At 43.4% G+C, this 26,480-nt stretch overlaps 1 protein-coding gene across 3 annotated transcripts in view; it reads left to right on the forward strand.

Moving 5' to 3' along the window:
* The window catches only part of AMOTL1 (angiomotin like 1), a 183,256-nt gene that overhangs the window by 148,327 nt on the left and 8,449 nt on the right, over positions 1–26,480 (forward strand). For all 3 annotated transcript variants that reach the window (XM_010360570.2, XM_010360571.2, XM_010360572.2), the window contains 5 exons: positions 2,067–2,212; positions 5,919–6,068; positions 11,516–11,706; positions 23,232–23,357; positions 24,545–24,771. In XM_010360570.2, the coding sequence (XP_010358872.1) occupies positions 2,067–2,212; positions 5,919–6,068; positions 11,516–11,706; positions 23,232–23,357; positions 24,545–24,771 (840 nt within the window). The remainder of the gene's footprint in view (positions 1–2,066; positions 2,213–5,918; positions 6,069–11,515; positions 11,707–23,231; positions 23,358–24,544; positions 24,772–26,480) is intronic.

Raw genomic sequence — 26,480 nt, forward strand, 5'->3', positions numbered from 1 at the left:
CTGAGTGCCCTCCAGAGCTTGGACAAGGCCAGCAGGCACTATGACCACTGCGATGTTGTCCAAACCTAGGATTAGGTGGTCAAATATCAGTGACTTTGCACAGAAAGAGTGAGGTGCTTTGGTCCCTTCAGGGCTGTGGATGGGGGTGGGTAGCACTAGTGGGCTGCCACCGACCCCTTTGTTTAGGTCTCTCACATGCCTGTTTTCCACGGATTGGGAAGGAAGTTTTAGAGGCACCATTTCAAATGCCGCAGAAAGGGAGAAGGGGTAGTGTAGAGGGTCACTGCAGTGGGGCATAAAGAACCCAGAAATAATGCTGTGCTCTGAGTCGGGATCTTGGTGGCCTCATCTTGTTTTCAGGGGATGCCATTGCTTCTAGGAAGCACAGCCACTGCTTAGCTTTACAAGTCAGCTCCTTCAGTCTGTCGATTCAGAAGCTGTTCCATTGCCCTCTGATTCCGTTCACATAATTCGACGATGCAAGGGTTGTGCAGTCAAGAAGGAAGGACATTGTACTGGGACATCAGGAAAACCAGATTCTGGCCCTGGCTCTGTCCCCACTGGCTGGGAGACCCTGGACAAGTGCCTTTGCTCCTCAGGGCTTTCCTCTTCTCAGCAATGAAGCAAAAGAGGGAGAACTGGATGTTGATGTTTCCTGTGATCCTTTCTGGCTCTAAAGTTGTGAGTTTATCTAATATTTGCAGCCTTACAGTGTCATTTTAATTTCCATGCCCTGTATTTAAAACCACATTTTTCTGCCCTGTTAGTGTGCTGCATTCTTTCTATTGCTTCAGAACACATAGTGCTGGTCCTTAATGTCCGATAACTATTCGTTAAATTAACGAATGCATATAGGCGGAAATGTGAATGCATGCAAACACTGTTAACTACTGATTAACCACTGGTGTCACTTCCAGACTTGGGTTCTCTATGGTTCAGTGTGGGTTGCTAGGAGGATTGAGATAGCCAGTATGGAACATTGCAATGGTGTGGGCACACAGAAATCCATTTCTAACTACTATTGTTGCTGCTACTATTGTAATTCTATGCCTCATTTTCTATAAATACGGAATAGTATGCGTACGGTTTTGTAACTACCTGTTTTCAATAAGGAGACTTTTTTTCATGCCACTAGTATTCTCTTATTTAATTTTAATGGCTGCATCCTATCAGAGGGTTTCTAGAAGTTTATTTGGCCAATCTCTTATGTATTGTTTGTTCACGTTTTTCCATATTATAAGCAACGTATCTAGATAGTCTTATTTTTAAAAAACAACATATTGCTTTTGCAACATGAAAAGTATTTTCAATAAGAAATGCTCATTCTATGACACTATCGACTCTGCCTGCTTAAGCTAAAACAGTAGAGAAGTCTGTATAGGATGATGGGTAACTAAGAGCGCACCAGCCTTGGCTTCCTACATGCAAAGAGAGGCAGTGATCGCCATCATTACATTATCATTGAATGAGAGAAAAGCAGTTTTCCTAAATTTAAAGCCTTGTCCCTTTCCCCTTTTCAGCAGAAAAAGGATAAATTGTGGGTCCAGGTCATATGGGAAGAGGATCTACCCGGAGATTGGAGGCCTGAGCTTGATGCTCCCCTCTGCTGTCTAACCTCAGGCAAAGAGCTTACCTCTCTGGACTTGGTTTATTTTTCTGTGAATGCGAATGTTAATATTATTATTAATATTACCCACTCTTTCATCACAGATTTGGAAAATGGAAGCAGGGAAGGTTGTAAGCATAAAATGTAATAGTAGATACAAGATTAATTTGAAGTATGAAAGTCAGTGTTGTAGAGAAGTGAGTTATCAAGAATATGGGGTCACTGGTTCTTTGTGTACTGTTCACAAGTGTGGCCTGGAATGTATCTAGCGTTGACAGTGGTTTTTGAGAAAACCATTACCTTCCATACCACCACTGTTAAAAGAGAGCAGAAACAGCAATCCAGTCCTCCGCTATTTGCATGCTTTTTATTTTTAATCCTTGCCAGATGTAGACTGGCCATGAGCCCAGAGGGTGAGCAATTTCTGATAGAGGTAGTTTTGTTCTTGTTTCCCTTCTAGACAAAGAATTCTTGAAGGAAAAGGAGAAATTAGAAATGGAGTTAGCAGCAGTGCGGACTGCAAGTGAGGACCATCGGAGACACATTGAGATCCTGGACCAGGCTTTGAGCAATGCCCAGGCCAGGGTCATCAAGCTGGAAGAGGAGGTGAGACCAGGCTGTGGGGATTTGGTGGGAAGAGGGGAAGCAGAGCCCAGAGGGCTTCCACTTTCTTTTCCTAACCCAACTACGCAACCAGAGCCAATTCCAAGGAGTTAAGACAGGGGAGGAATATGGGAAACTTCTCAAATGAAAGTGAATAAAAACAGAGTCTATGCATTCTAGAGCCAGGCAAAGTCTGAAAAGCACAGGGGAATCCCATCAGCAAAGCACTCACACTCGGTGTGAAGCCCAGCCTACAGCCCTTCAGTTGACATGTGTCCTACTCAGGCGTCATGCATTGCATTTAGTAGTTTCTGATGAAATCAACCCTTTAGCTTAAGCATTATGAGGTAGCCTTTTCCTCAACCTGACTGAGGAATTAAAATGACCATTTCTGAGGTCCAAGCTAAGGAATCCAGGCTATAGATGAAGAAGAAGAAAAGGAGCAGAGGCCTAGCCAGGCAGCCAGGGGCCTGCTGCCCTGCACCTTCCAGCACCCTGCGGTGGTGGCGTCAGGTGCCTCTGTGTTACACAGGCTTACCTGAGCAGGCTTACTAAGCACTTACAAAAGTGCTTGTTGCTGGGCACAGAGGAAACAGTATTGTTACTAACCCAACTGTTGTTGAATTAAGAAAACTGTCTCTTCAGAAAACCTCCCCCGATGCTAAGTAACAGGGATGTTTCATCAAATTTCAAGCAGAAGGATAAAGCAGCTGAAGAGGAAGATGGTGGAGTAAACGAGGGTCTTGCCCTTTGGAAGCCTTTAAAACCCCATAAGTCTTGCATAGAAACTACCATTTTAATACTAGCATAAGGATCCGGGGCGGCAGCCCCCATGGTATCTTCCATGTTGCCACTAAGGAACATATCAAATATGAAAACACTTGCCACAGAAAGTGACCTCAACCCCTTAAAGACAGGAGGTCTGTTATGCTTAAGGGAGGCTGGGGCTTCTCATTATTGTCATTACTGAAATGACATCTCCATCTCCATGAGTGGAGCTAAGGAAAATGGTGGTTTTTAAAATCTTTTAGTTTCGATATTTCTATTAAAGTAAGAGTTCGTTGTGAGCTTCTTGAAGACAAGTTATAACAACCAATATGGGTCTTTTTTATCATTATATTTATGTGAAATCTTTAGTTGGTTGAATGTAGCCTCCCCAGAATGTCTCATAGATCTGCTTCCAGCATCACACCTTTCTAATTAGAGTTTCCTTTAATGGTCTTCATTCAGTTCAGATACTGAGAGCCTACTGTAATTTACTATGATGGGTAAGAGTGAACTCTAGAGCAGACAGCTGTAAATGAGAGTCCTGGCTGTATGGCCTGTCAACTGTGTGACCTTAGGCAACTCACATAACCTTGAAGACTTCTCATCTCTAATGGAGATAATAAAGGACTTTGCCTCCTCTTCCTGTTGTTATTTGGAGGATTAAATGAGATACTACATATAAAGCACAATGCTTGGCATGGTAGTGTTCCGACAGTGTTGACTGATGTAGTTACTGTTATTAATCATCCTCATCAGGATATATGCCTTGCTAGAATTAAGGTCGATACAAAGGTGAAGGAGACAGATTCCTGCCTTCAAACTTCTTGCAATTGCTTAAGGATAGTATTTATTCATTTAGCAAATACTTACTGGGTGCCTACTAAATGCTGAGCGCTATTCCAGGCATTGGGTATGCTCTGTTCACTCTGCCCAGCGGGGACCAAAATAGGCAAATCTCTTGGTGCTTATAGTCTAGTGGCTACACATTCAGAGAAGTATATTCAGTGGAAGTTATGGTAAGAGGTGTATGAATCACACACACAAAATATTTTGTCAGAGTAGGCTGCAGGAACCTTCACTTAGTAGGTCTTCAGAAGCCAGGGGAATTGAGCAATCAAAATCACAAGGAATGAAAGGGCCAGATAAAAATCGATCCTAAGAACAGATGTAAAAAAGTCTGTAAAGTTGCTCTCTCCTCCTTGAAAGGTCAAAGCATCTTCATTTTATTCCAGTGACTTCAACTAGGACAGGATATAGGTATAACTCATCTTTTAGTTTCAATATTTCTATTATTGAAATATAGAATAGAAATTTCAATAGGTGCTAATCAGAAAGCTCACCTAGCAGCTAAATCACTAGCATGTTCCAACTTGGCCAGTGTCATCATTGAACTCAAGATTGAATACACCCAGATGCAGAATGACAGGAAATAGCATCTGGTGTCTTCTCACCCAGGACCAAATCAAGTCGATGCCTAAGCCTGATTTTTGGCACTAGCCAGTTCTCAGAATGCTGTCAGTATGCCCAGGATTTATGAACATGGGCCAAACCCCTAATTGGAAGAAAACAAAGTGTGAGAGTAAGAGTTGGAAGTTTTTGGTCATAATTCTAAATCTATACCTGATGTGACATTTCCATAGATTATTTTAACCTTAATTTCCATCTCCTCAGTTATTGTGTTGTTGAATATTCACTATGCACTTCCCATCTCTTCAGGGCTGCCAACTAATCTATAAAGGACTCTGAAATCTTTAGGACAAAGTTACTCCATAGATATCTATAATAAGAAATTTTTTTTTATTCACACATACATAAATGGGTACACATATATATATACATACATACCTAATTTCTCTATTATAAATGGAATTTATGCTTATTATAAAAAACTTGAAAAAATATAGAAAAGAATAAAGAAGTAATTGCCATTTTGTCATATAGATAAGCATGCTTAATGCTCTAAAGTATTTCAGTCCTGCCTTTTTTTCATGGATAGATAGACATCATTATGATAATGTTGTATATAATTTTTGATTCTGGATTTTTCACTTGACATTGTAGAATAAGCATTTCTTCATGATATCAAAAACTCTTTTTTTAGTTCTATTTATTTTATGTTATTTTAGTTCTATTTATTTTATGTTATGTTAAGTTCCGGAAAACAAGTGCAGAACGTGTAGATTTGTTACATAGGTATACATGTGCCATGGTGGTTTGCTGCACCTATCAACCCATCATCCAGGTTGTAAGCCTCACATGCATTAGCTATTTGTCCTAATCCTCTCCCTCCCCTCACCCCTACCCCCCAACTTGCCCCGGTGTGTTTTGTTACCTCCCTGTGCCTATGTGTTCTCATTGTTCAGCTCCCACTTACGAGGGAGAACATGCGATGTTTTGTTTTCTGTTCCTGTGTTAGTTTGCTGAGAATGATGGCTTCCAGCTTCATCCATGTCCCTGCAAAGGATATGATCTCATTCCTTTTTATGGCTGCATAGTATTCCATGGTGTATATGTGCCACATTTTCTTCATCCAGTCTATCATTGATGGACATTTGGGTTGTTTCCATGTCTTTACTATTGTAAATAGTGCTGCAATAAACATACGTGCAAAAACTCTTTACCTCACTTCCAGTGCCTGAAAATGCAGTAATTATTAAGCAATAAACAAGTATTGAGCTCAAAGCTGCACAAATTACCAAAAGCAGGTACCCCAGTAGGGTCTTCAATTTCATACATCCTAGCCCATTGTAGGTATAACTGGCAGCCTATGTGTAAATCTTTTCTGTTCCAGTGCACTTGAAGGATAGGAGTAGAGAGGTGGGAGGTACCTGCACCTGTAGTTTAAATAGGATCTCCAGGTAATCTGACCCTACCTCCTCCACCCCAGCTTTGAGAATCAGTGGTCTAAATTCTGTGCTCTTTTTTGCTCTTCTCCACTCAGTTACGAGAGAAGCAAGCATATGTTGAGAAAGTCGAGAAGTTGCAGCAGGCCCTGACCCAGCTGCAGTCTGCATGTGAGAAGCGAGAGCAGATGGAGCGGAGACTGCGGACTTGGCTGGAGAGAGAGCTGGATGCACTGAGAACCCAGCAGGTAAGGAACTGGGCATAGACTGGTGAAAGAATTAGATGTGTTCACTCAGCAAATGTATGGAACATCTACCATGGACCAGATGCTGCACCTTGCTCCCAGGATTCAGAGGGAAACAAGAACTCCCTGTCCTCAGTGAACCCATACAACGACCAGGAGAGAAGGCGAGCAGTCCACTTACTGGAGTGACAGATGTCGTCACAGAGAGAAAGTGGTCACCAGCTTGGGGCTAGGGAGAGGGGAATGCAGCATTAGATGACTTCAGAGAGGAGGACATTTGAGCTGGACATTGAAAGATGAGTTTGTTGGGTATTTGAGGGCAAGAACATCATAGGTAGAGGGAGAGTATGGTAAAGGACAGGGCCATGAAACGACATGGCAGGTCCAGGGCAGCAGGGTGCAGGTAGCTAGGGGAGAATGCCCAGTGCAGTGGCTGGTGAGGAGACTAAGGCCACTTGTGGAGGGCATTTGGTCAAGCTGAGAGACTGGGCTTTTTTCCTATAGTCAACAGAGTACCAACAACTGGGAGGTTTTTAAGCTGGAGAGAAATATGGTGCAAGAGATCGGGGAGAGAGCCCTCTCATGTCAGAGGACCATCCAGAGGGTGGATGTTAAAGTCACAGAGGCCAGCCTGAAGGTTGTCGGTGCAGCCTAGGGTGTAGTGACAGTGAGAACTCGTGGAGGAGTTGAAGGGAAGAGCCAATAAGAGGTGACATGAGTAGCACATGATGATCAGTGAGTTTTTCGAGGTAAAGGAGAGGAGGGGATGTAGGACCATCCCTAGAAAATAATATTGGCCATAAGCTCCTATTCCTGCTGCCTGTCCTTCTCTGTAACTCAGCTATGAGTTAGCACAGAATGAAAAGCCCAGCCTGGAGTTCACCTGCACCACAGCGAGCAGGAGGAAGACTGGTCAAATCTCCTGGCCCCAGACAAGCCTGTCCACCATCACCCAGCATGATGAGCAGAGGCCTTTATGCAGCTGGTGACGGGTGTGCTCTAAATTGGGATACCAGGGAAATGCAAGGCAGGGCCCCATGGAATTATCTACTGGATAGGGCATAGTGGTTGTGGTTAAAACACTTGAAAACACTTGAGCGCATGCACTCAGGCCAGCTCAGCCCTCTCGCAGGGCAGGCCCATACAGTTCCCTCTGGGTGTGTGCATTTGGCTGGAGAAAGAGGTGTTAGTGAGATTGCCCAGAAAACTAAGAAACCCACCTCCGCCTCCCACTGTCTTGGCTTGGTGGATAGCTCATAAGAAAAGGTAGATCTGTCTGTGGACTTCTAATACTGATAAACTGTGTCACATACTTTGGCACAGAGTTACACCCTTCAGCTGTTCTCTGTTGCTCAGTTGCTGAGATCTTCGCTTCCCCAACTGAGGACAGGGGTTCTCCCTGGTTCCAGGTATGGCACTGGCCCACAGTAGACACTGATGAATCTTTCTTTGGCTGACCAAATGGGCACATCTTGGTTCTTGGAGCACAAAAAGAATGTTCCTTCCCAGTTAATATGCTGTCCACACTCTACAGTTAGATTACTTCTTCTTGGCCTTCTGAGAGCTGTGAAACCAGACTTACCTCCATTATCCTTGTTGTTTATCAAGAAGAAACATAATGTTAGAATTATTTGAAAAGTATCTTAATTGCCACAGAGGATAGTTGGCTGTATGCACACTCAGACCCATGCACGCTCACCCACACAGTTTCCTCAGGCAGGCAAAAACAACATTCCTGCTGTGCATGAAGGCTGCTGACAGGCTGAGGAGCACCAGTGGGGGACAGAAATTTCAGAATTGAGGCTATTCTGGGAAATTACTCTGCTTTCATTTTGAATTTGTGTTCGGGAGCTGATGGCAGACCCCCAGCTGTGTATGGCTGACATGAAACCAAAGAGGAGGAGACAGTCTCTAAACAGAACTGTGATGCTCAGCATCTCTTTAAAAATAACATTACAGTTTGTTGTTGTTGTTGTTGTTGTTTTAATGAGAGCATTAATCTGCCTCCTATGATATGAAATACATTCAGGGATTATTTCCCTGTTGCTCTTGATACTCATTAAAAAGATAAGTAGAGGTTGAGTATCCCTAATCTGAATTGCTTGGGACCTGAAGTGTTTTGGGTTTTGTATTTTCAGGTTTGGGGATGCTCAGCCTTCTTATTTTTTTCCTGTAATACTTCTTTATTTTCTGATTTTCCAAGTAAGCATACATTATCTTATAACCGAAAAAAGGTTAAAACGTTGTTACAAAAAAAATCAACTGGAAACATCTTGAGGTTTTTACTAGTTCCATGTGGCAGGTACTGTAAAAAGGGCAAAGTGTGTCTAAACTCATTTTTGGTGACTGTGGGCTGGTCTGGGGGGCAGCTCTGCTGGCCTCACCAGGGATGACTCGGAGTCTACTTGAGAACATGGGTCATGTGAGAAACTCAGCCTGTCCGGGAAAGGGATCCATGGCCTCTCTGATCCCCTCCTCCTCATTCACCCTCACGCAACTCATGAACGTGCCTGCCAGTTCTTGGGCAGCAGCCTCGGGCAGCCTCGAGAAAGACTTCCGCCATCCACGCCACACCCTGTTCCTTCATCCCTGTGTCCAAGGCAGTTATCTGACAGCTTTAGAAAGCATGCTGGGGTCCCACTGTCACAAAGCTCCTGGTCATCTCCACCCTCAACAGAACAATAGATCAACCACATGGACTCACCACTTCCCATTGGGCATGATTCTGAAGAGACTTTTGAGAGTGCGGCTTAGAGTTCTTGTTGATTCAACAGCCCAGACAAGGGCTCTGCCCTTTGACTTATGCCGGAACACAGCTGACCCCGTCTACTTGGCTCCCTCTAACAACACAGAGCCCTCGAGTCAGCTCCAATTATTTCTTCTGGACCTTTCCAGAAGGGCTGGTACACTGAGGATGAGCAGAGAGGGTTGGAATCGTGTGTTGATTTCGAGCATGGGCCCCAGGGTTAAACCAGCCACAGTTGAATCCTACCTCCCACCAGAAAAGTAGCCTAGAGTAAGTCATCTTTCTGAACCTCAACTTCCTTATCTATAAAGTGAGGCAAATAAATTATACTTACCTCACACTTGTAACTGCAAATAAAATCTGAACAAAGTGCTTATTGGAATGCCTTGCACTTAGCAACTGATTAAAAACAAATCACTCTCACTGCTGTTTTTTCATTGCCATCAGTACCTTCAGCATCATTTGAAGTTTTAGGGCATTCATTGGTACCCTCTCCCAAATTCCACCATTACCCCAGATTTTCCAGTCTCATTGAGAACAAGGTCAGCAGAAGTGTGGCATACTGAAGGGGGATGGAGAGAGAAAGATAGGTTGGGACAATAGGACTAGCAGAAAGAAAAGCTCTTAATCAACAGTTCCTGTTTTATAAGTAGTTGCCCCTCTACCATGGGAGGTCAAATAGTGCTTCAGCATCATTAGAAACTGAGAGGGAAGTGAAAGAGAAAAAAGATAAAAGAGAGAGGGGAATTTACATTTTTAAGAAGTCACAATTTTATCTCTTTTACAAAGAGCTCAAATTAATTTTCACATCTTACTTCCACAGTAGTCATATGAGAAAGAAGAGAGAAGGTTCTTGAAGAATGTTCTTTAAAAGAGAAATGAGGCACAGGGAAGTTAAAGGGACCAGCCCAAGGTCATGTAACTGATGAGGACATTTCTCCCACGTGAACACATTGAGGGGGAAGACTTAATCTGTAGTGTTCACTGTTGCATCCCTGGCACATGGTACATGCTCAGTCAATACTTGCCGTCTAGCTGACTGAATGGGTGGTAGAAGCTGGCCCACCTGACCATCAATCTGTTTTTCTCAGTAGCACATTTACCCATTAGACCATGCTAGCTCTGTACCCTTGAATGTTGACATTCATGCATTTATGTAAATAACTCTTAATGACATGAATTGGGGGGGCTATGAAGAGTTGTCATGATCTCATGTGAGGTTAAGAGGATTCTGCAAAAATAAGCCAGCTGAGATGGTAACAGAAGGGATTTAGATAGAAACTGACAAGCATAGATGGCAGCTTAGTGAGGCCATGGGAGATTTTTCTAGGAAAGTTTCTAAAAATAAGGGAGCGTCTCATCTCACTGGACTGGTTCATTTGTTCTCCTGCCTGAGGCTAGGTGCCTAGCCAGATGGAGTCAGTGCCCTTCCTGCACAGGTCAGGTGAGGATAGGTGTGCCCTTCTCCTGTGTTCCTACTTAAAAAGTTGGTCACTGGCAAGATGCCACTTCCTAGAATAATTTATATCTGTAGCTTTAAAAAAATCGAATAAAAACAAAATTTGGTTTACAAAAAATCCATAGACCCATTTCTTTTTTCCTCTCTGATACGATTAGACTCCATCAGTACAGCTCGACTGCCCAGCTGTTGCTATGGGTAATTCCCCAGTCGTTTTCTTAATCTAGGGGATTATGTGGTTCTGGGTAAAGCATTCACATGCCTCTCATCTTGCACCCAGCTCTGCGTTTAAAATTTGCAATCACTGGAAAACATGAGGGGAATGTGTACCCCAGGATATAGACTATCTGGGATGAAATCATTCTCCCTGGAGTACTAGGGAGCCTGGTCCACACTCTGACTGGGCCCCTAACCCTGAGACCCCGAGATGACCTCTCTCTGCTGCTGCGCTGAAAGCAGAACTTTCTCAGAACGCCGACTTCTTCTGTGTCATGCTCTTTAGAGGAAATAGTGTACCTAATTAAAGGAAAAAGATTCTGAAGTATGAGCATTCTCAGTTTGTAAGCAATCCAGAAAATGACTTTATTTTCTTATTGACACAGATGAAAAGAAAAGACTGAAAAATGAGCTTGCCTTATGCTAGAGGTCTTCTGCTTTCATATGCGTTATCTAGTTTGATTCTCATTCTCAGGCCTCTGAGTGGGGCAGGTATGAATACCTCCTTTCCCAGCATTGCAGTTAGGGAGCATGCAAGTTAGGGCATCTCCCACTTCCTTTGCCTTCCATTTCCCCCGCCAGCCTTAGGGGAAACAAACAGCTGGAATCACTTTATGGCATTCTGGAGAAAGTACCCTAGACCAGGAGGCCAAGACTTAATTCCTATTCTTGCTTTTGGTGTAATTAACTGCATGCCATTTGACAAGCCACTTCTTGTCATGCAAAGGCCTTGACCTGCAGAGATAGACCCAGGTTTGAATCCTGACCCTACTACTGATTAGCTGAGGGACATTGCATCATTAATGTAATCCCTCAGAAACTTCATTTCTCATTTGTGAAACTGGGATAATATTGTCTGTTTTGCAGAACACCGTGAGAATTAACTACAATAGAGGAATTTGGAGGTGAAGTAGCATGGTGTGTGAATTGCTGCAGGATCTGGGGAACTTCATCTGTTCTGTATGGGCAGTTGTGTAGACAGCATTGATGTGGTTTTGAGCATCAAGATGTTTTTTTCTACTCCTTCAGAAACATGGAAATGGCCAGCCAGCCAACGTGCCGGAATACAATGCCCCAGCCCTCCTGGAACTTGTGCGGGAGAAGGAGGAACGGATCCTGGCCCTGGAGGCCGACATGACGAAGTGGGAGCAGAAGTACCTGGAGGAGAGCACCATCCGACACTTTGCTATGAATGCCGCGGCCACCGCAGCAGCTGAGAGGTGAGACCAGTGGAACTCTGGTGGTCGTAAAAGCAATCAGAGCAAAACAAACAGGCTATCCAGAGAGGCCCAAGACCCATCCTAGGGAGTGAGGTCAGCTGAAAATTATTTTTAAGTGGTTATAGTGCTAGTTGGAGAGCAAAGTGGTATAACATTTCTAGAGGGTAATTTGGCAATATATATTTTCCCTTTGAGTCCACAATTCTAGTTCTAGACATTTATCTTTTAAAAATCATGTAAGTGCCTGAAGATGAATGTCTAAAGAGTTAATCTCAGTGTTGTTGAAAATATCGAGATTTGGGGGGGCGGAGCAAGATGGCCGAATAGGAACAGCTCCAGTCTCCAACTCCCAGCGCGAGCGACACAGAAGACCGGTGATTTCTGCATTTTCAACTGAGGTACTGGGGTCATCTCACTAGGGAGTGCCGGACAATCGGTGCTGGTCAGCTGCTGCAGCCTGACCAGCGAGAGATGAAGCAGGGCGAGGCATCGCCTCACCTGGAAGCGCAAGGGGGAAGGGGATCCGTTTTCCTAGCCAGGGGAACTGAGACACACAACACCTGGAAAATCGGGTAACTCCCACCCCAATACTGCGCTGTAAGCATACAGGCACACCAGGAGAATATATCCCACACCTGGCCGGGAGGGTCCCACGCCCACGAAGCCTCCCTCACTGCTAACACAGCAGTCTGCCGCGATCTATCCGCAAGGCAGCAGCGAGGCTGGGGGAGGGGCGCCCGCCATTGCTGAGGCTTAAGTAGGTAAACAAAGCCGCTGGGAAGCTCGAACTGGGTGGAGCTCACAGCAGCTCAAGGAAGCCTGCCTGTCTCTGTAGTCTCCACCTCTGGGGACAGCGCACAGCTGAAGACCAACAGGGGAAGTAGCGGGAGCCGGTGCAGACACGAACGACTCTGTCTGACAGATTTGGGGAGAGCCGCGGATCTCCCAACGCGGAGGTTGAGATCTGAGAACGGACAGACTGCCTGCTCAGGTGTGTCCCTGACCCCTGAGTAGCCTAGCTGGGAGAAATCCCCCACTAGGGGCAGTCTGACACCCCACACCTCACAGGGTGGAGTACACCCCTGAGAGGAAACTTCCAAAGGAAGAATCAGACAGGTACACTCGCTGTTCAGCAATATTCTATCTTCGGCAACCTCTGCTGCTGATACCCAGGCAAACAGGGTCTGGAGTGGACCTCAAGCAATCTCCAACAGACCAACAGACAGTCCTTCTGACTGTCAGAAGGAAAACTATGAAACAGGAAGGACACCTATACCAAAACCCCATCAGTACGTCACCACCATCAAAGACCAGAGACAGATAAAACCACAAAGATGGGGAAGAAGCAGGGCAGAAAAGCTGGAAATTCAAAAAATAAGAGCGCATCTCCCCCTGCAAAGGAGCGCAGCCCATCGCCAGCAACGGATCAAAGCTGGTCAGAGAATGACTTGGACGAGAGGAGAGAAGAAGGCTTCAGTCCATCAAACTTATCAGAGCTAAAGGAGGAATTACGTACCCAGCGCAAAGAAACTAAAAATCTTGAAAAAAGAGTGGAAGAATTGACAGCTAGACTCATTAATGCAGAGAAGATGATAAACGAAATGACAGAGATGAAAACCATGACACGAGAAATACGTGACAAATGCACAAGCTTCAGTAACCGACTCGATCAACTGGAAGAAAGAGTATCAGCGATTGAAGATCAAATGAATGAAATGAAGCGAGAAGAGAAACCAAAAGAAAAAAGAAGAAAAAGAAATGAGCAAAGCCTGCAAGAAGTATGGGATTACGTAAAAAGACCAAATCTACGTCTGATTGGGGTGCCTGAAAGTGAGGGGGAAAATGGAACCAAGTTGGAAAACACTCTTCAGGATATCATCCAGGAGAACTTCCCCAACCTAGTAGGGCAGGCCAACATTCAAATTCAGGAAATACAGAGAACGCCACAAAGATACTCCTCCAGAAGAGCAACTCCAAGACACATAATTGCCAGATTCACCAAAGTTGAAATGAAGGAAAAAATCTTAAGGGCAGCCAGAGAGAAAGGTCGGGTTACCCACAAAGGGAAGCCCATCAGACTAACAGCAGATCTCTCGGCAGAAACTCTACAAGCCAGAAGAGAGTGGGGGCCAATATTCAACGTTCTTAAAGAAAAGAATTTTAAACCCAGAATTTCATATCCAGCCAAACTAAGTTTCATAAGTGAAGGAGAAATAAAATCCTTTACAGATAAGCAAATGCTTAGAGATTTTGTCACCACCAGGCCTGCCTTACAAGAGACCCTGAAGGAAGCCCTAAACATGGAAAGGAACAACCGGTACCAGCCATCGCAAAAACATGCCAAAATGTAAAGACCATCAAGGCTAGGAAGAAACTGCATCAACTAACGAGCAAAATAACCAGTTAATATCATAATGGCAGGATCAAGTTCACACATAACAATATTAACCTTAAATGTTAATGGACTAAATGCTCCAATTAAAAGACACAGACTGGCAAACTGGATAAAGAGTCAAGACCCATCAGTCTGCTGTATTCAGGAGACCCATGTCACATGCAGAGACATACATAGGCTCAAAATCAAGGGATGGAGGAAGATCTACCAAGCAAATGGAGAACAAAAAAAAGCAGGGGTTGCAATCCTAGTCTCTGATAAAACAGACTTTAAACCATCAAAGATCAAAAGAGACAAAGAAGGCCATTACATAATGGTAAAGGGATCAATTCAACAGGAAGAGCTAACTCTCCTAAATATATATGCACCCAATACTGGAGCACCCAGATTCATAAAGCAAGTCCTTAGAGACTTACAAAGAGACTTAGACTCCCATACAATTATAATGGGAGACTTCAACACTCCGCTGTCAACATTAGACAGATCAACGAGACAGAAAGTTAACAAGGATATCCAGGAATTGAACTCATCTCTGCACCAAGCGGACCTAATAGACATCTATAGAACTCTCCACCCCAAATCAACAGAATATACATTCTTCTCAGCACCACATCGCACTTATTCCGAAATTGACCACATAATTGGAAGTAAAGCACTCCTCAGCAAATGTAAAAGAACAGAAATTATAACAAACTGTCTCTCAGACCACAGTGCAATCAAACTAGAACTCAGGACTAAGAAACTCAATCAAAACCGCTCAACTACATGGAAACTGAACAACCTGCTCCTGAATGACTACTGGGTACATAACGAAATGAAAGCGGAAATAAAGATGTTCTTTGAAACCAATGAGAACAAAGATACAACATACCAGAATCTCTGGGACACATTTAAAGCAGTGTGTAGAGGGAAATTTATAGCACTAAATGCCCACAAGAGAAAGCAGGAAAGATCTAAAATTGACACTCTAACATCACAATTAAAAGAACTAGAGAGGCAAGAGCAATCACATTCAAAAGCTAGCAGAAGGCAAGAAATAACTAAGATCAGAGCCGAACTGAAGGAGATAGAGACACAAAAAACCCTCCAAAAAATCAATGAATCCAGGAGTTGGTTTTTTGAAAAGATCAACAAAATTGACAGACCGCTAGCAAGGCTAATAAAGAAGAAAAGAGAGAGGAATCAAATAGATGCAATAAAAAATGATAAAGGGGATATCACCACTGACCCCACAGAAATACAAACTACCATCAGAGAATACTATAAACGCCTCTACGCAAATCAACTAGAAAATCTAGAAGAAATGGATAATTTCCTGGACACTTACACTCTCCCAAGGCTAAACCAGGAAGAAGTTGAATCCCTGAATAGACCAATAGCAGGCTCTGAAATTGAGGCAACAATTAATAGCCTACCCACCAAAAAAAGTCCAGGACCAGATGGATTCACAGCTGAATTCTACCAGAGGTACAAGGAGGAGCTGGTACCATTCCTTCTGAAACTATTCCAATCAATAGAAAAAGAGGGAATCCTCCCTAACTCATTTTATGAGGCCAACATCATCCTGACACCAAAGCCTGGCAGAGACACAACAAAAAAAGAGAATTTTAGACCAATATCCCTGATGAACATTGATGCAAAAATTCTCAATAAAATACTGGCAAACCGGATTCAGCAGCACATCAAAAAGCTTATCCACCATGATCAAGTGGGCTTCATCCCTGGGATGCAAGGCTGGTTCAACATTCGCAAATCAATAAACGTAATCCAGCATATAAACAGAACCAAAGACAAGAACCACATGATTGTCTCAATAGATGCAGAAATGGCTTTTGACAAAATTCAACAGCCCTTCATGCTAAAAACGCTCAATAAATTCGGTATTGATGGAACGTACCTCAAAATAATAAGAGCTATTTATGACAAACCCACAGCTAATATCATACTGAATGGGCAAAAACTGGAAAAATTCCCTTTGAAAACTGGCACAAGACAGGGATGCCCTCTCTCACCACTCCTATTCAACATAGTGTTGGAAGTTCTGGCTAGGGCAATCAGGCAAGAGAAAGAAATCAAGGGTATCCAGTTAGGAAAAGAAGAAGTCAAATTGTCCCTGTTTGCAGATGACATGATTGTATATTTAGAAAACCCCATCGTCTCAGCCCAAAATCTCCTTAAGCTGATAAGCAACTTCAGCAAAGTCTCAGGATACAAAATTAATGTGCAAAAATCACAAGCATTCTTATACACCAGTAACAGACAAGCAGAGAGCCAAATCAGGAATGAACTTCCATTCACAATTGCTTCAAAGAGAATAAAATACCTAGGAATCCAGCTTACAAGGGATGTAAAGGACCTCTTCAAGGAGAACTACAAACCACTGCTCAGTGAAATCAAAGAGGACACAAACAAATGGAAGAACATACCATGCTCATGGATAGGAAGAATCAATATCGTGAAAATGGCCATACTCCCCAAGGTTATTTATAGATTCAGTGCCATCCCCATCAAGCTACCAATGAGTTTCTTCACAGAATTGGAAAAAACTGCTTTAAAGTTCATATGGAACCAAAAAAGAGCCCGCATTGCCAAGACAATCCTAAGTCAAAAGACAAAGCTGGAGGCGTCACGCTACCTGACTTCAAACTATACTACAAGGCTACAGTAACCAAAACAGCATGGTACTGGTACCAAAACAGAGATATAGACCAATGGAACAGAACAGAGTCCTCAGAAATAATACCGCACATCTACAGCCATCTGATCTTTGACAAACCTGAGAGAAACAAGAAATGGGGAAAGGATTCCCTATTTAATAAATGGTGCTGGGAAAATTGGCTAGCCATAAGTAGAAAGCTGAAACTGGATCCTTTCCTTACCCCTTATACGAAGATTAATTCAAGATGGATTAGAGACTTAAATGTTAGACCTAATACCATAAAAACCCTAGAAGAAAATCTAGGTAGTACCATTCAGGACATAGGCATGGGCAAGGACTTCATGTCTAAAACACCAAAAGCAACGGCAGCAAAAGCAAAAATTGACAAATGGGATCTAATTAAACTAAAGAGCTTTTGCACAGCAAAAGAAACTACCATCAGAGTGAACAGGCAACCTACAGAATGGGAGAAAATTTTTGCAACCTACTCATCTGACAAAGGGCTAATATCCAGAATCTACAAAGAACTCAAACAAATATACGAGAAAAAAACAAACAACCCCATCAAAAAGTGGGCAAAGGATATGAACAGACATTTCTCAAAAGAAGATATTCATATAGCCAACAGACACATGAAAAAATGCTCATCATCACTCACCATCAGAGAAATGCAAATCAAAACCACAATGAGATACCATCTCACACCAGTTAGAATGGCAATCATTAAGAAGTCAGGAAACAACAGGTGTTGGAGAGGATGTGGAGAAATAGGAACACTTTTACACTATTGGTGGGATTGTAAACTAGTTCAACCGTTATGGAAAACAGTATGGCAATTCCTCAAGGATCTAGAACTAGATGTACCATATGACCCAGCCATCCCACTACTGAGTATATACCCAAAGGATTATAAATTATTCTACTACAAAGACACATGTACACGTATGTTTATTGCGGCACTATTCACAATAGCAAAGACTTGGAATCAACCCAAATGTCCATCTGTGACAGACTGGATTAAGAAAATGTGGCACATATACACCATGGAATACTATGCAGCCATAAAAAAGAATGAGTTTGCGTCCTTTGTAGGGACATGGATGCAGCTGGAAACCATCATTCTTAGCAAACTATCACAAGAACAGAAAACCAAACACCGCATGTTGTCACTCATAGGTGGGAACTGAACAATGAGATCACTTGGACTCGGGAAGGGGAACATCACACACTGGGGCCTATCATGGGGTGGGGGGGGGAGGAGGGAGGGATTGCATTGGGGAGTTATACATGATATAAATGATGAATTGATGGGTGCTGACGAGTTGATGGGTGCAGCACACCAACATGGCATAAGTATACATATGTAACAAACCTGCACGTTATGCACATGTACCCTAGAACTTAAAGTATAATAAAAAAAAAAAAAAAAAAGAAACCATATGGCACATGAAAAAAAAAAACAAACAAAAAAAAAAAAAAGATTATATTAGCACATATGTTTGTTTATTGGCTAGTCAAGTGGAACAGTGTTATTGAAAAAAGAACAAAGAAATTTGTAACCGTTTGTGATCAATTAGTTGTAAAAACCAAAAACTACAGCACTATGACCAGCCAGCTCCCACTTTAATGGGCATTTGTGGTTGTTAAACAAGCAGTACATGAGAAATGCTTGAAAACATGTATGACACATAATAAGCACTCAAAAATTAAAGGAAATAAAAGTAAAATAAAATTAAAAAAAAAAAAAGAAAATATCAATACATTTAACACAGCCTAGATTTCGACAAGAGGAGGTTCATTTAATAATTTAAAGTACATCACACAGTGGAATGCTATGCAATCACCAAGAATGATGTTGTGAAAGTATATTTAAGGCACTTTTTAATGCTGGGTTTATATCATGGGCCAAACTAGAAGAATAGATAATCCTCATAGCAGCCCTGAGAGCAAGTATATTATTATCATCTTCATTTTACAAGCAAAGAAAATGAGGCTTAGAGAGGTACCATGGTTGACTCCTAATCACACTGGTAGTGGGTGGTGGGCCGTGTGTCAAATGGAGATCTGCCTGGCTTGAAAACTGATTTCATTTAGTTTGAAATTCTTTTCTGCTACTGTCAGTTTTTACCTCAGTTGCCTTACTTCTTTTTGTAGGTGCACAACTTATTCTGTCTTTATAAACTAGCTCAAAGTGTGCAGTAATTCACAAAAAAAAAGCCTAAATGTTCTGTTAAAACATACTGTTGTCAGAGTGAGCAAGGCACTCTTTGCCTTTGGCCACTGGATCTCAGCTGCATGCATAGTCGCTGTGCACACGTGGGTGGCTGTGCAGGGGACCAATCCAGCCCCTCACTGCCTGCCACCCAGTTTGCTTTCTGCCCATAAGTTATATTGGGCATTTAACTTAAAGTTGTTTGGAATTCACCAAAATTTAGGGTCAATTTATGTGGAAAGGATCCTCAAATTTCAAAGGAGCATCCAGAAAATGGGACTTCTTAATAAATAAGGGCTATGGTGCTATTTGGATGACAGGATGTGAACCGAGAGAGGGGTAAAAGCCACATTGCCTTGGGATGGGTTACTATATTTTTAATGACTACGAGAAGGCCTGTTGGGGTGGAGAGGGGATACTCTTGAAGTTATTTACTGGCTGTCAGGCTCATTACTGAAGTAGGGGAGAATCCCCAGTAGTATGCTCAGATGTTAGCTCCAGGAATTGGAGAAAGCAGTGCCACCATTCGGGCGTTAGTGTCTGCAGTGGGCGCCACAGCACACTTGCACCGAGAAAGACCTACAGACCCATGTGGAAAATGACCATTTGGGAATCATTTTTCTGTGCTACCACGTTGTTTATGTGTGTCTACACTTTGACGGGAAGCAACCTGCAGTATCCATGAGAGTGAGACTTTGGGATTAGGGATAGACACTTGAGACGGTGCGGTGAAGCTCCGGGGTACTGGGTTGAGAGCTGGAGGGAAGTCGCAGCCTCCAGTTCAGCCCTTGCAGTATATGGATGGGCACAGGGAAGCCTTTTGAAACATTGGCTGATTTTTACATAATTGAAATGGTTTTTTTTTTTTTTCAGCTTTTTGTTTTCTAAGCTAATAACTAAATTTCCTCTCTCATTCCGAGGAAGAGAACAGGTCATCACAAAGTCACAAAGGGACCTGGCCTTCTTAGACATGTGTGGTCCAGTGCACTGCTATGTGCAGTTGCCCTGGGAGTTTCCTTCCTCCCTGTGATTGTAATGGAAAGAACGCTGCACAGGGAGGCAGGACACCTGCGCTCAGGGCTTCTCCCTCCCTTCCTGACTGTGCGTGTGTGATCCAGGACAAGCCCTTCTGAGTGTCACTTACATCACATGTGAAATATAAATGATGAGAGCAGGGAACCTGACCACATTGCTCTGGCTGAGGACACTAAAGCCCCAGTAGCAGTGTAAATGTGTGACCTTGGAGGAATGACACAGGGGCTTCCACGTGTCGTTGTTGTTTCAACATCTGTGGGTTTATTGCGTTAGATGTCTGTTTGGGATCCTGGGCCCTGAGAGTATGAATGGGACTAGAAAGTAAAACTCAGGGGTGGGGTAATGAATGGGTCCAAAGCATAAATCCTGTAGTGGGCAGAGGAGGGAGGGTGGGGGGGCGAGTAGAACCACAGACCAAATCACAATCACCCACTCACAGGATTCTAGGCCCAGCCTTGTTCTTATCCTTTGTGCAAGGGGAAATTACTCTTACCCCAGACAGCAGGAGTTCTGTGGGATTTACCCAGTCCCACTGTTCCCCTTCTCTGCCTTATTTGGAGTCTTGGATGGGTAGAGGGAGCCCCTTTCCATCCCCGTCACCCCACCTTCTTTGCTTTTACACATATTTATTAAGCATCTAATAATTCTGTGAGCAACTACCCTCCCCATTTCAGACTGCCCCTTCTGGGTGGGGGAATAGGTTCAGAGAACCTCAGATAGCCCCAATCTTAATGTTCTTTTCAAAGAAAACCTCTGTCATTTCAGCATTGCTTTTTTCCTTTCAGTAAGAGAAAAAAGGAAAATGACGCGTTTTTGAGAAAGGTACACATTTTGAGCTCTTATTGACTAGGTACTAAATGGCCACAGACAAATTGGTAAAAATGACTATTTCCAGCCGTTAGTTTTGTGACTTTTCAACTATGGATGCATGCTTTATATTTATAAGCAATGATTTTTAAACAAAGAAAATAACTTATGTACACCAACTGGTTTTCTCATCTTGATGCTGTTGGTCAGAATTTTTAGAGAGTCAGCTCATCTTGTATGTGTGCAGAAGGTTTTGAAAATTTTTAAAAATTTCAAAGCAATGTAATATCTCTTTCAGAGTTTTATATGTTTACTGTCTAAGTTGCTTTTATCTAATTGTGTTTGCTATCCTTACTTGGCAATGTAAACATGAATTTTTATATTTGTTTCCAGCTCCATGTAAAGTCTCCAAAAGTAAATTTGTTGAAAATGTTTCTAGCCACTAATTTCTATATTGATGATTTTGTGCACCATAGTGTGAATCTGTAATTTTACAAATATGTTTAAAGCATTTTGTTTGCTTTCTACATCACTTGGCCTTTAGTGTATTTTCAATGACACTTTGCACTTTTCTGAGCCACATTCTCACATATGCCCTCTTGTTTGTTTTTATCTTTACTCATCTTTGCTGAGACCTTATTCTTAAAGACATATGAAACTTGCAGGAGTATAGAGTGATGGTTAGGGGCATGGACTTTGGAGTCATAAATACCTGCGTTAGAATCAATTTTCATTATTCACTAACTGAGTATTCTTGGCAATGTCACCTCACCCTGGTTTCTTCATCTAGAAATTGAGGATAATAATACCTCGTGCACAAGCTGGGAGAACTAAATGAGAGACCATGTGTACCATGCCCTACCCAGCCCCTGTGTGAAGTTAATGCCCATTAATATTGATAGCTGTCATTAAAGGGGCCTCAATTTTTCTGTTTTGGGCTAGTCTGTAAAAAAAAAAAAAAAAAAAAAAAGCTTTAAAGTTTTCAGGCCAGTCACGGTGGCTCACATCTGTAATCCCAGCACTCTGGTAAGCCAAGGCAGTTGAATCACCTGAGGTCAGGAGTTCGAGACCAGCCTGACCAACATGGTGAAACCCTTCTCTACTAAAAATACAAAATTAGCCAGATGTGGTGACGCATGTCTGTAATCCCAGCTACTTGGACGACTGAGACAGGAGAATTGCTTGAACTCAGGAGGCGGAGGTTGCAGTGAGCTGAGATCGTGCCACTGCACTCCAGTCTGGGCAACAACAATGAAACTCCACCTCAAAAAAAAAAAAAAAAAAAAAAAAAAAAAAAAAAAGTTTTTCAGTATGATTGTACATTGGAATATGAAGTTAAAAAGATGTGAAATACTTGGCTACATTATGTCTTACTAATTAAGTACTCATGTAGTCAGAGCCATTATTGTGCCTTTCATCTTGAGATATATCACTTAGATACTTAGATGACGCAGTGATCTTATTTTTACTAATCATTGTTAGCAGCAATTGTAAAAACCAGTGGCAGGAATAATTATCTGTGACTGGTTGTTTATAGTCAGACAGATGCTTGCAGTGAAATTACTTCTTAATTTACTTGTGTCTGCCCTTGCCCTCACTGCACCCACCTCACCTGAACTTGTCAAGGACAGTGTCTGCTTTCATCTTTCTGCCCTGGGCCCTGGAATGCCTATTACCTTGTCCTGACCTGCATCCCAGGCAGGGCCCATAAAACAAGAAGTGAGACAGAATACAACATGAACGAAGACTTCAGCTTGGAGCCTCACTCTCTAAGAGGACCAGTCTCAGTTTTAAGTATTTACTGAGCCCCCATTTTACTGTAAAATACTGAAGTAGGCATTCTATGCTATATGGGTGATAAACAGAAATAAAACCTAAACTCTGATTGGAAAGGTGAGGTATAGGACAAGCATGAAAAAGTACAACCATGGAAATACCAACAAATATAATAATAAGAATAATAGTGTCCATATGTTAGTAGATTAAATCTCTAGGTGCCCATTTTACATATTCATAACATGCCATGTAGTTAAATACATAATGTAGTCACAGGGCAGAGGGGACTTGATTTTTGAATTTTTTTGTTTTCCTTAGATACTGCTTAATTCTATCTAGTTTAGGAAGAGAATTGGACAGAATTCAGGAGAGGAAAAGTGGGTGACGGAATTTGTGGAGTTTTAGCACAGCACCCTGTGGTCACCTCTCCATAAGCATTTACACCTTTCTCTGTATGGGCATCAGATGAGATTGATAACTGAGCTGGGGAAGTTGGGAGGGAAGGCCTTCATGGGCCAGTGGGAGATGCAGAGCTGATCTCTGTTCCAGCATGAACACCAGCCTCTCCGTTCTGTGTCTGTTTGCATTGAGACAAAGCAAGAAGGTTTCCCGTGATCAAACGCATATCCTTGTGTTGCCAGGGACACCACGATCATCAACCACTCACGGAATGGCAGCTACGGAGAGAGCTCTCTGGAGGCCCACATCTGGCAAGAGGAGGAGGAGGTGGTGCAGGCCAACAGAAGGTGTCAGGACATGGAATACACGTAAGGGACGGCTATGTGTAGCGCGTGGGACCCGCCAACCCATGTTTGCATTCACACTCCAGGCCTTCCAGAACAGATTGCTTCTCTGTCATGTTCTGAAAGGCTGTGAACATGAGGTCTCCAAAATCTCTCCTCCCCCATGCTGTGCCATGGAGAGAAGGAAAAGGTTCCAACCTAAGCATGTGGTTCCACTCAGCAGTGGGTCTGGTGCCAGAGTTCTCTGGGGGAAATTGCATGTCACCTGCAGGTTTTAAGATGTAGGCTGAGTCTAGTGACAGAAGAATTTGGATGTCTGTGTTATTTCTTGGTGTCTGTGACATTATGAGCTGAAAAGGGGAAACATTATATTCTAAAGGTTCAGAGTTTTTGAGCCAGAATTTATATATTCCAGTCCAAAATAAAGAACATATTTAGCTAATGCACTCTTCTGATGGGCTATACAAAATTTCCAGCAGACTTTTTGACATAATAAAATTAGCCTGTCCCACTTCACTGAGGGCTGGTGGAACCCTGGGAGCCCTAGACCTCTTATTTTGCAGATGTGAAAATAGGGCTGAGTAGTTGAGCCATTGATAGACAGGCTCAGTGAGTTACTATCAAAGTTGTAAAAATAACTCAGCATTCTTCCAGAAAAATCATCTTCTACCAGAGAACCTGTTCATCTTGGTTCTTTTTTCTTAGAAAATAGAGAAATTGACTTTAGTTGAAAGCTCACCGTGTTTGAGGCTTTAGAGTTTTTATGCTTCCCTATCTCCTACCTACCCCCAGCCCCTGCCGCCAGTGCTAGACCCTCTAAATATGGTCCCAAGCCCACTTCGGTCCAGGAATGTGGCCATTCTAACTGTACCTCCCTGAAGTCCCAGTCTCCCAAGGTGCCAGAGAAGGGTGGACCGAGGAAAAGAAGGAAGAGAAGACCTGGAAGGGGAGCATAGGTGGGCCCCACACCTCTGTCAGGCCATGATTGGAAAAGCAAGATCAGACAGCTTCTCTGCCACTCATGGGACTTTGGCCTATGACCAAAGACCTGTCTTAACAATCTGGAGATTATCGACATTTGAAGACTCGTACTGTGCTTCATCCTCTATCCCTAAATTACAATTAAAGTCCTTGGGACAGCCTGAGATAAATGTTTCAAGTTTTTCTAGCCAAGTGGCTTTTTATGAAGACTGTTTTGTTTTGTTTTACAGTATTAAAAATCTCCATGCCAAAATCATAGAGAAAGATGCTATGATTAAGGTCCTGCAGCAGCGATCTCGTAAAGACGCCGGGAAGACAGACTCCTCCAGCCTACGTCCTGCCCGCTCCGTTCCATCCATAGCAGCAGCTACTGGGACACACTCTCGCCAGACCTCTCTTACCAGCAGCCAGCTGGCCGAGGAAAAGAAGGAAGAGAAGACCTGGAAGGGGAGCATAGGTGGGCCCCACACCTCTGTCAGGCCATGATTGGAAAAGCAAGATCAGACAGCTTCTCTGCCACTCATGGGACATGGAAATGTCCCTGAATAGTTCCTGGTCTCAGTTTACTCATCTGTGAAGTGGGGAGGGAAATCAATCATACTTCAGTTATAGAAATTCAGTGAGATATGTGGAAGCACTGTGTAAATTCTAAAGACTGCACCACTGGAGTAGCTCTTAGCCATGGGTTGACTTAGATCATAATTATCTATTATTGTTATAAGTTGAGGTGACCCTTGTAACACAAAAGGCTCTCATGGAAAAACCTAGAGACATCACGCCTCTGAACTTGGCTGTGCTCTAGACCAGTTGTATGACGGCTCCACCTCTGCTTCCATGTCTAGAAAGGGAGGACAGTGTCTGCCTGCTTTACCCCATGGGGCATGGGAGGGAAGAATAGGATAATGGGGAGAGGACATTGGAAGAAGTGCTCTCTCGCATAAGGTGGGGGTGGTAAGTTTTTGCTGTATTGTTGTTGCATGGGCAGAATTTTGAGGAACATTCTCTAAGTGTGGTCTTAGCCAGGAGTAGGTTTCCTGGGGGCAGGTGGGCTTGTTGGCTGGCTGGGCTAGCCAAGCTGGAGGGGAAGCAGGCAGTGTGCCCATACACAGGTCCTCCACACCCTTTCCCTGCACTCTGGCCTCTCCAGGGGTCTGGCCCTTCTTTGATGCATTTCCCCACATCAGATCATGTTTTCATTTCTCTGTGCAGCTGAGAGCCAGTTGTCCTCAGCATAGGACCCCAGAGGAGACTGGCTGCTCTGGGCCAGAGGGGATAAGAGCTTCCATATGAACCCGACAGAGTTGGGGGGATCAAAGGCTCCCAGCCAGAATCTCTGTTTGAAGTTCCTCCACTGGTAGCTTCAGCAGCCCCTGCCCCCAAAGGAAATACACTTCAAAGAAGACATGTGTACAGCAGCTGAGATCATCAAAGACTGTCCCAAGGACATTTAGCTCCCAGCCCAGCAAGAGAGCCGGGAGGCAATGCTGAGACAGGCCTGGTCAAGGAGTTTGAAAATTTGCTTAGCTCTGGTAGAAACCTCCCTGGGAGTCCCCTGTTTGTGACATGCAGCCAGGCAGGCATCTCTGGTGTCTGTGCCTGTATCCCCTAGGACCTGGCATGTCTAAACCAGGCCTGGGAGCCGGAGGACTTGTCTGAAGGAAGAGCTCCTGTGTTTCCTGCATTGATATTCCTTCGCGTTGTTGTCATTGGTGTCCATGTGTCACAAACACAGGGAGGGACTCTCCGAGGGGCTGAGGCAGGTTCATAGGTGACTGTGCAGTTCCCCACATGTTGTCACCATTGCTTGCGTGATGGACTCTGGAAGGAGGTGGAGGTGACAGCATATACCTTCCCAATTGCTCAGGGGCTCCCAGGAGCTATGGCTGACTAGTGACTTACTCAGCCTGTCACTCCCTACGAGGACATCCTGCAGACTCTGGAGTTTCCACAGGCTGGGCGATGAAGTGGAAAGAACATAGGTTGGACTCCAAATCAGGCACAGCTGGGCTTGAGTCCCATTTCTGCTGCTTCTTAGCTGTGAGATGTTCGTTTTTCTGAGCTTCCATTTCCTTCTCTGTAAGACAGGGTAAGGCCTGCCTCGCAGGAATGACGTGCAGTATGAAGTGAGGTGATGTGGAAACACAGGTGAAGACCTTTGCTGCTCAG

The sequence above is a fragment of the Rhinopithecus roxellana genome, chromosome 15 (assembly GCF_007565055.1).
Source record: "Rhinopithecus roxellana isolate Shanxi Qingling chromosome 15, ASM756505v1, whole genome shotgun sequence".
NCBI lineage: Eukaryota > Metazoa > Chordata > Mammalia > Primates > Cercopithecidae > Rhinopithecus > Rhinopithecus roxellana.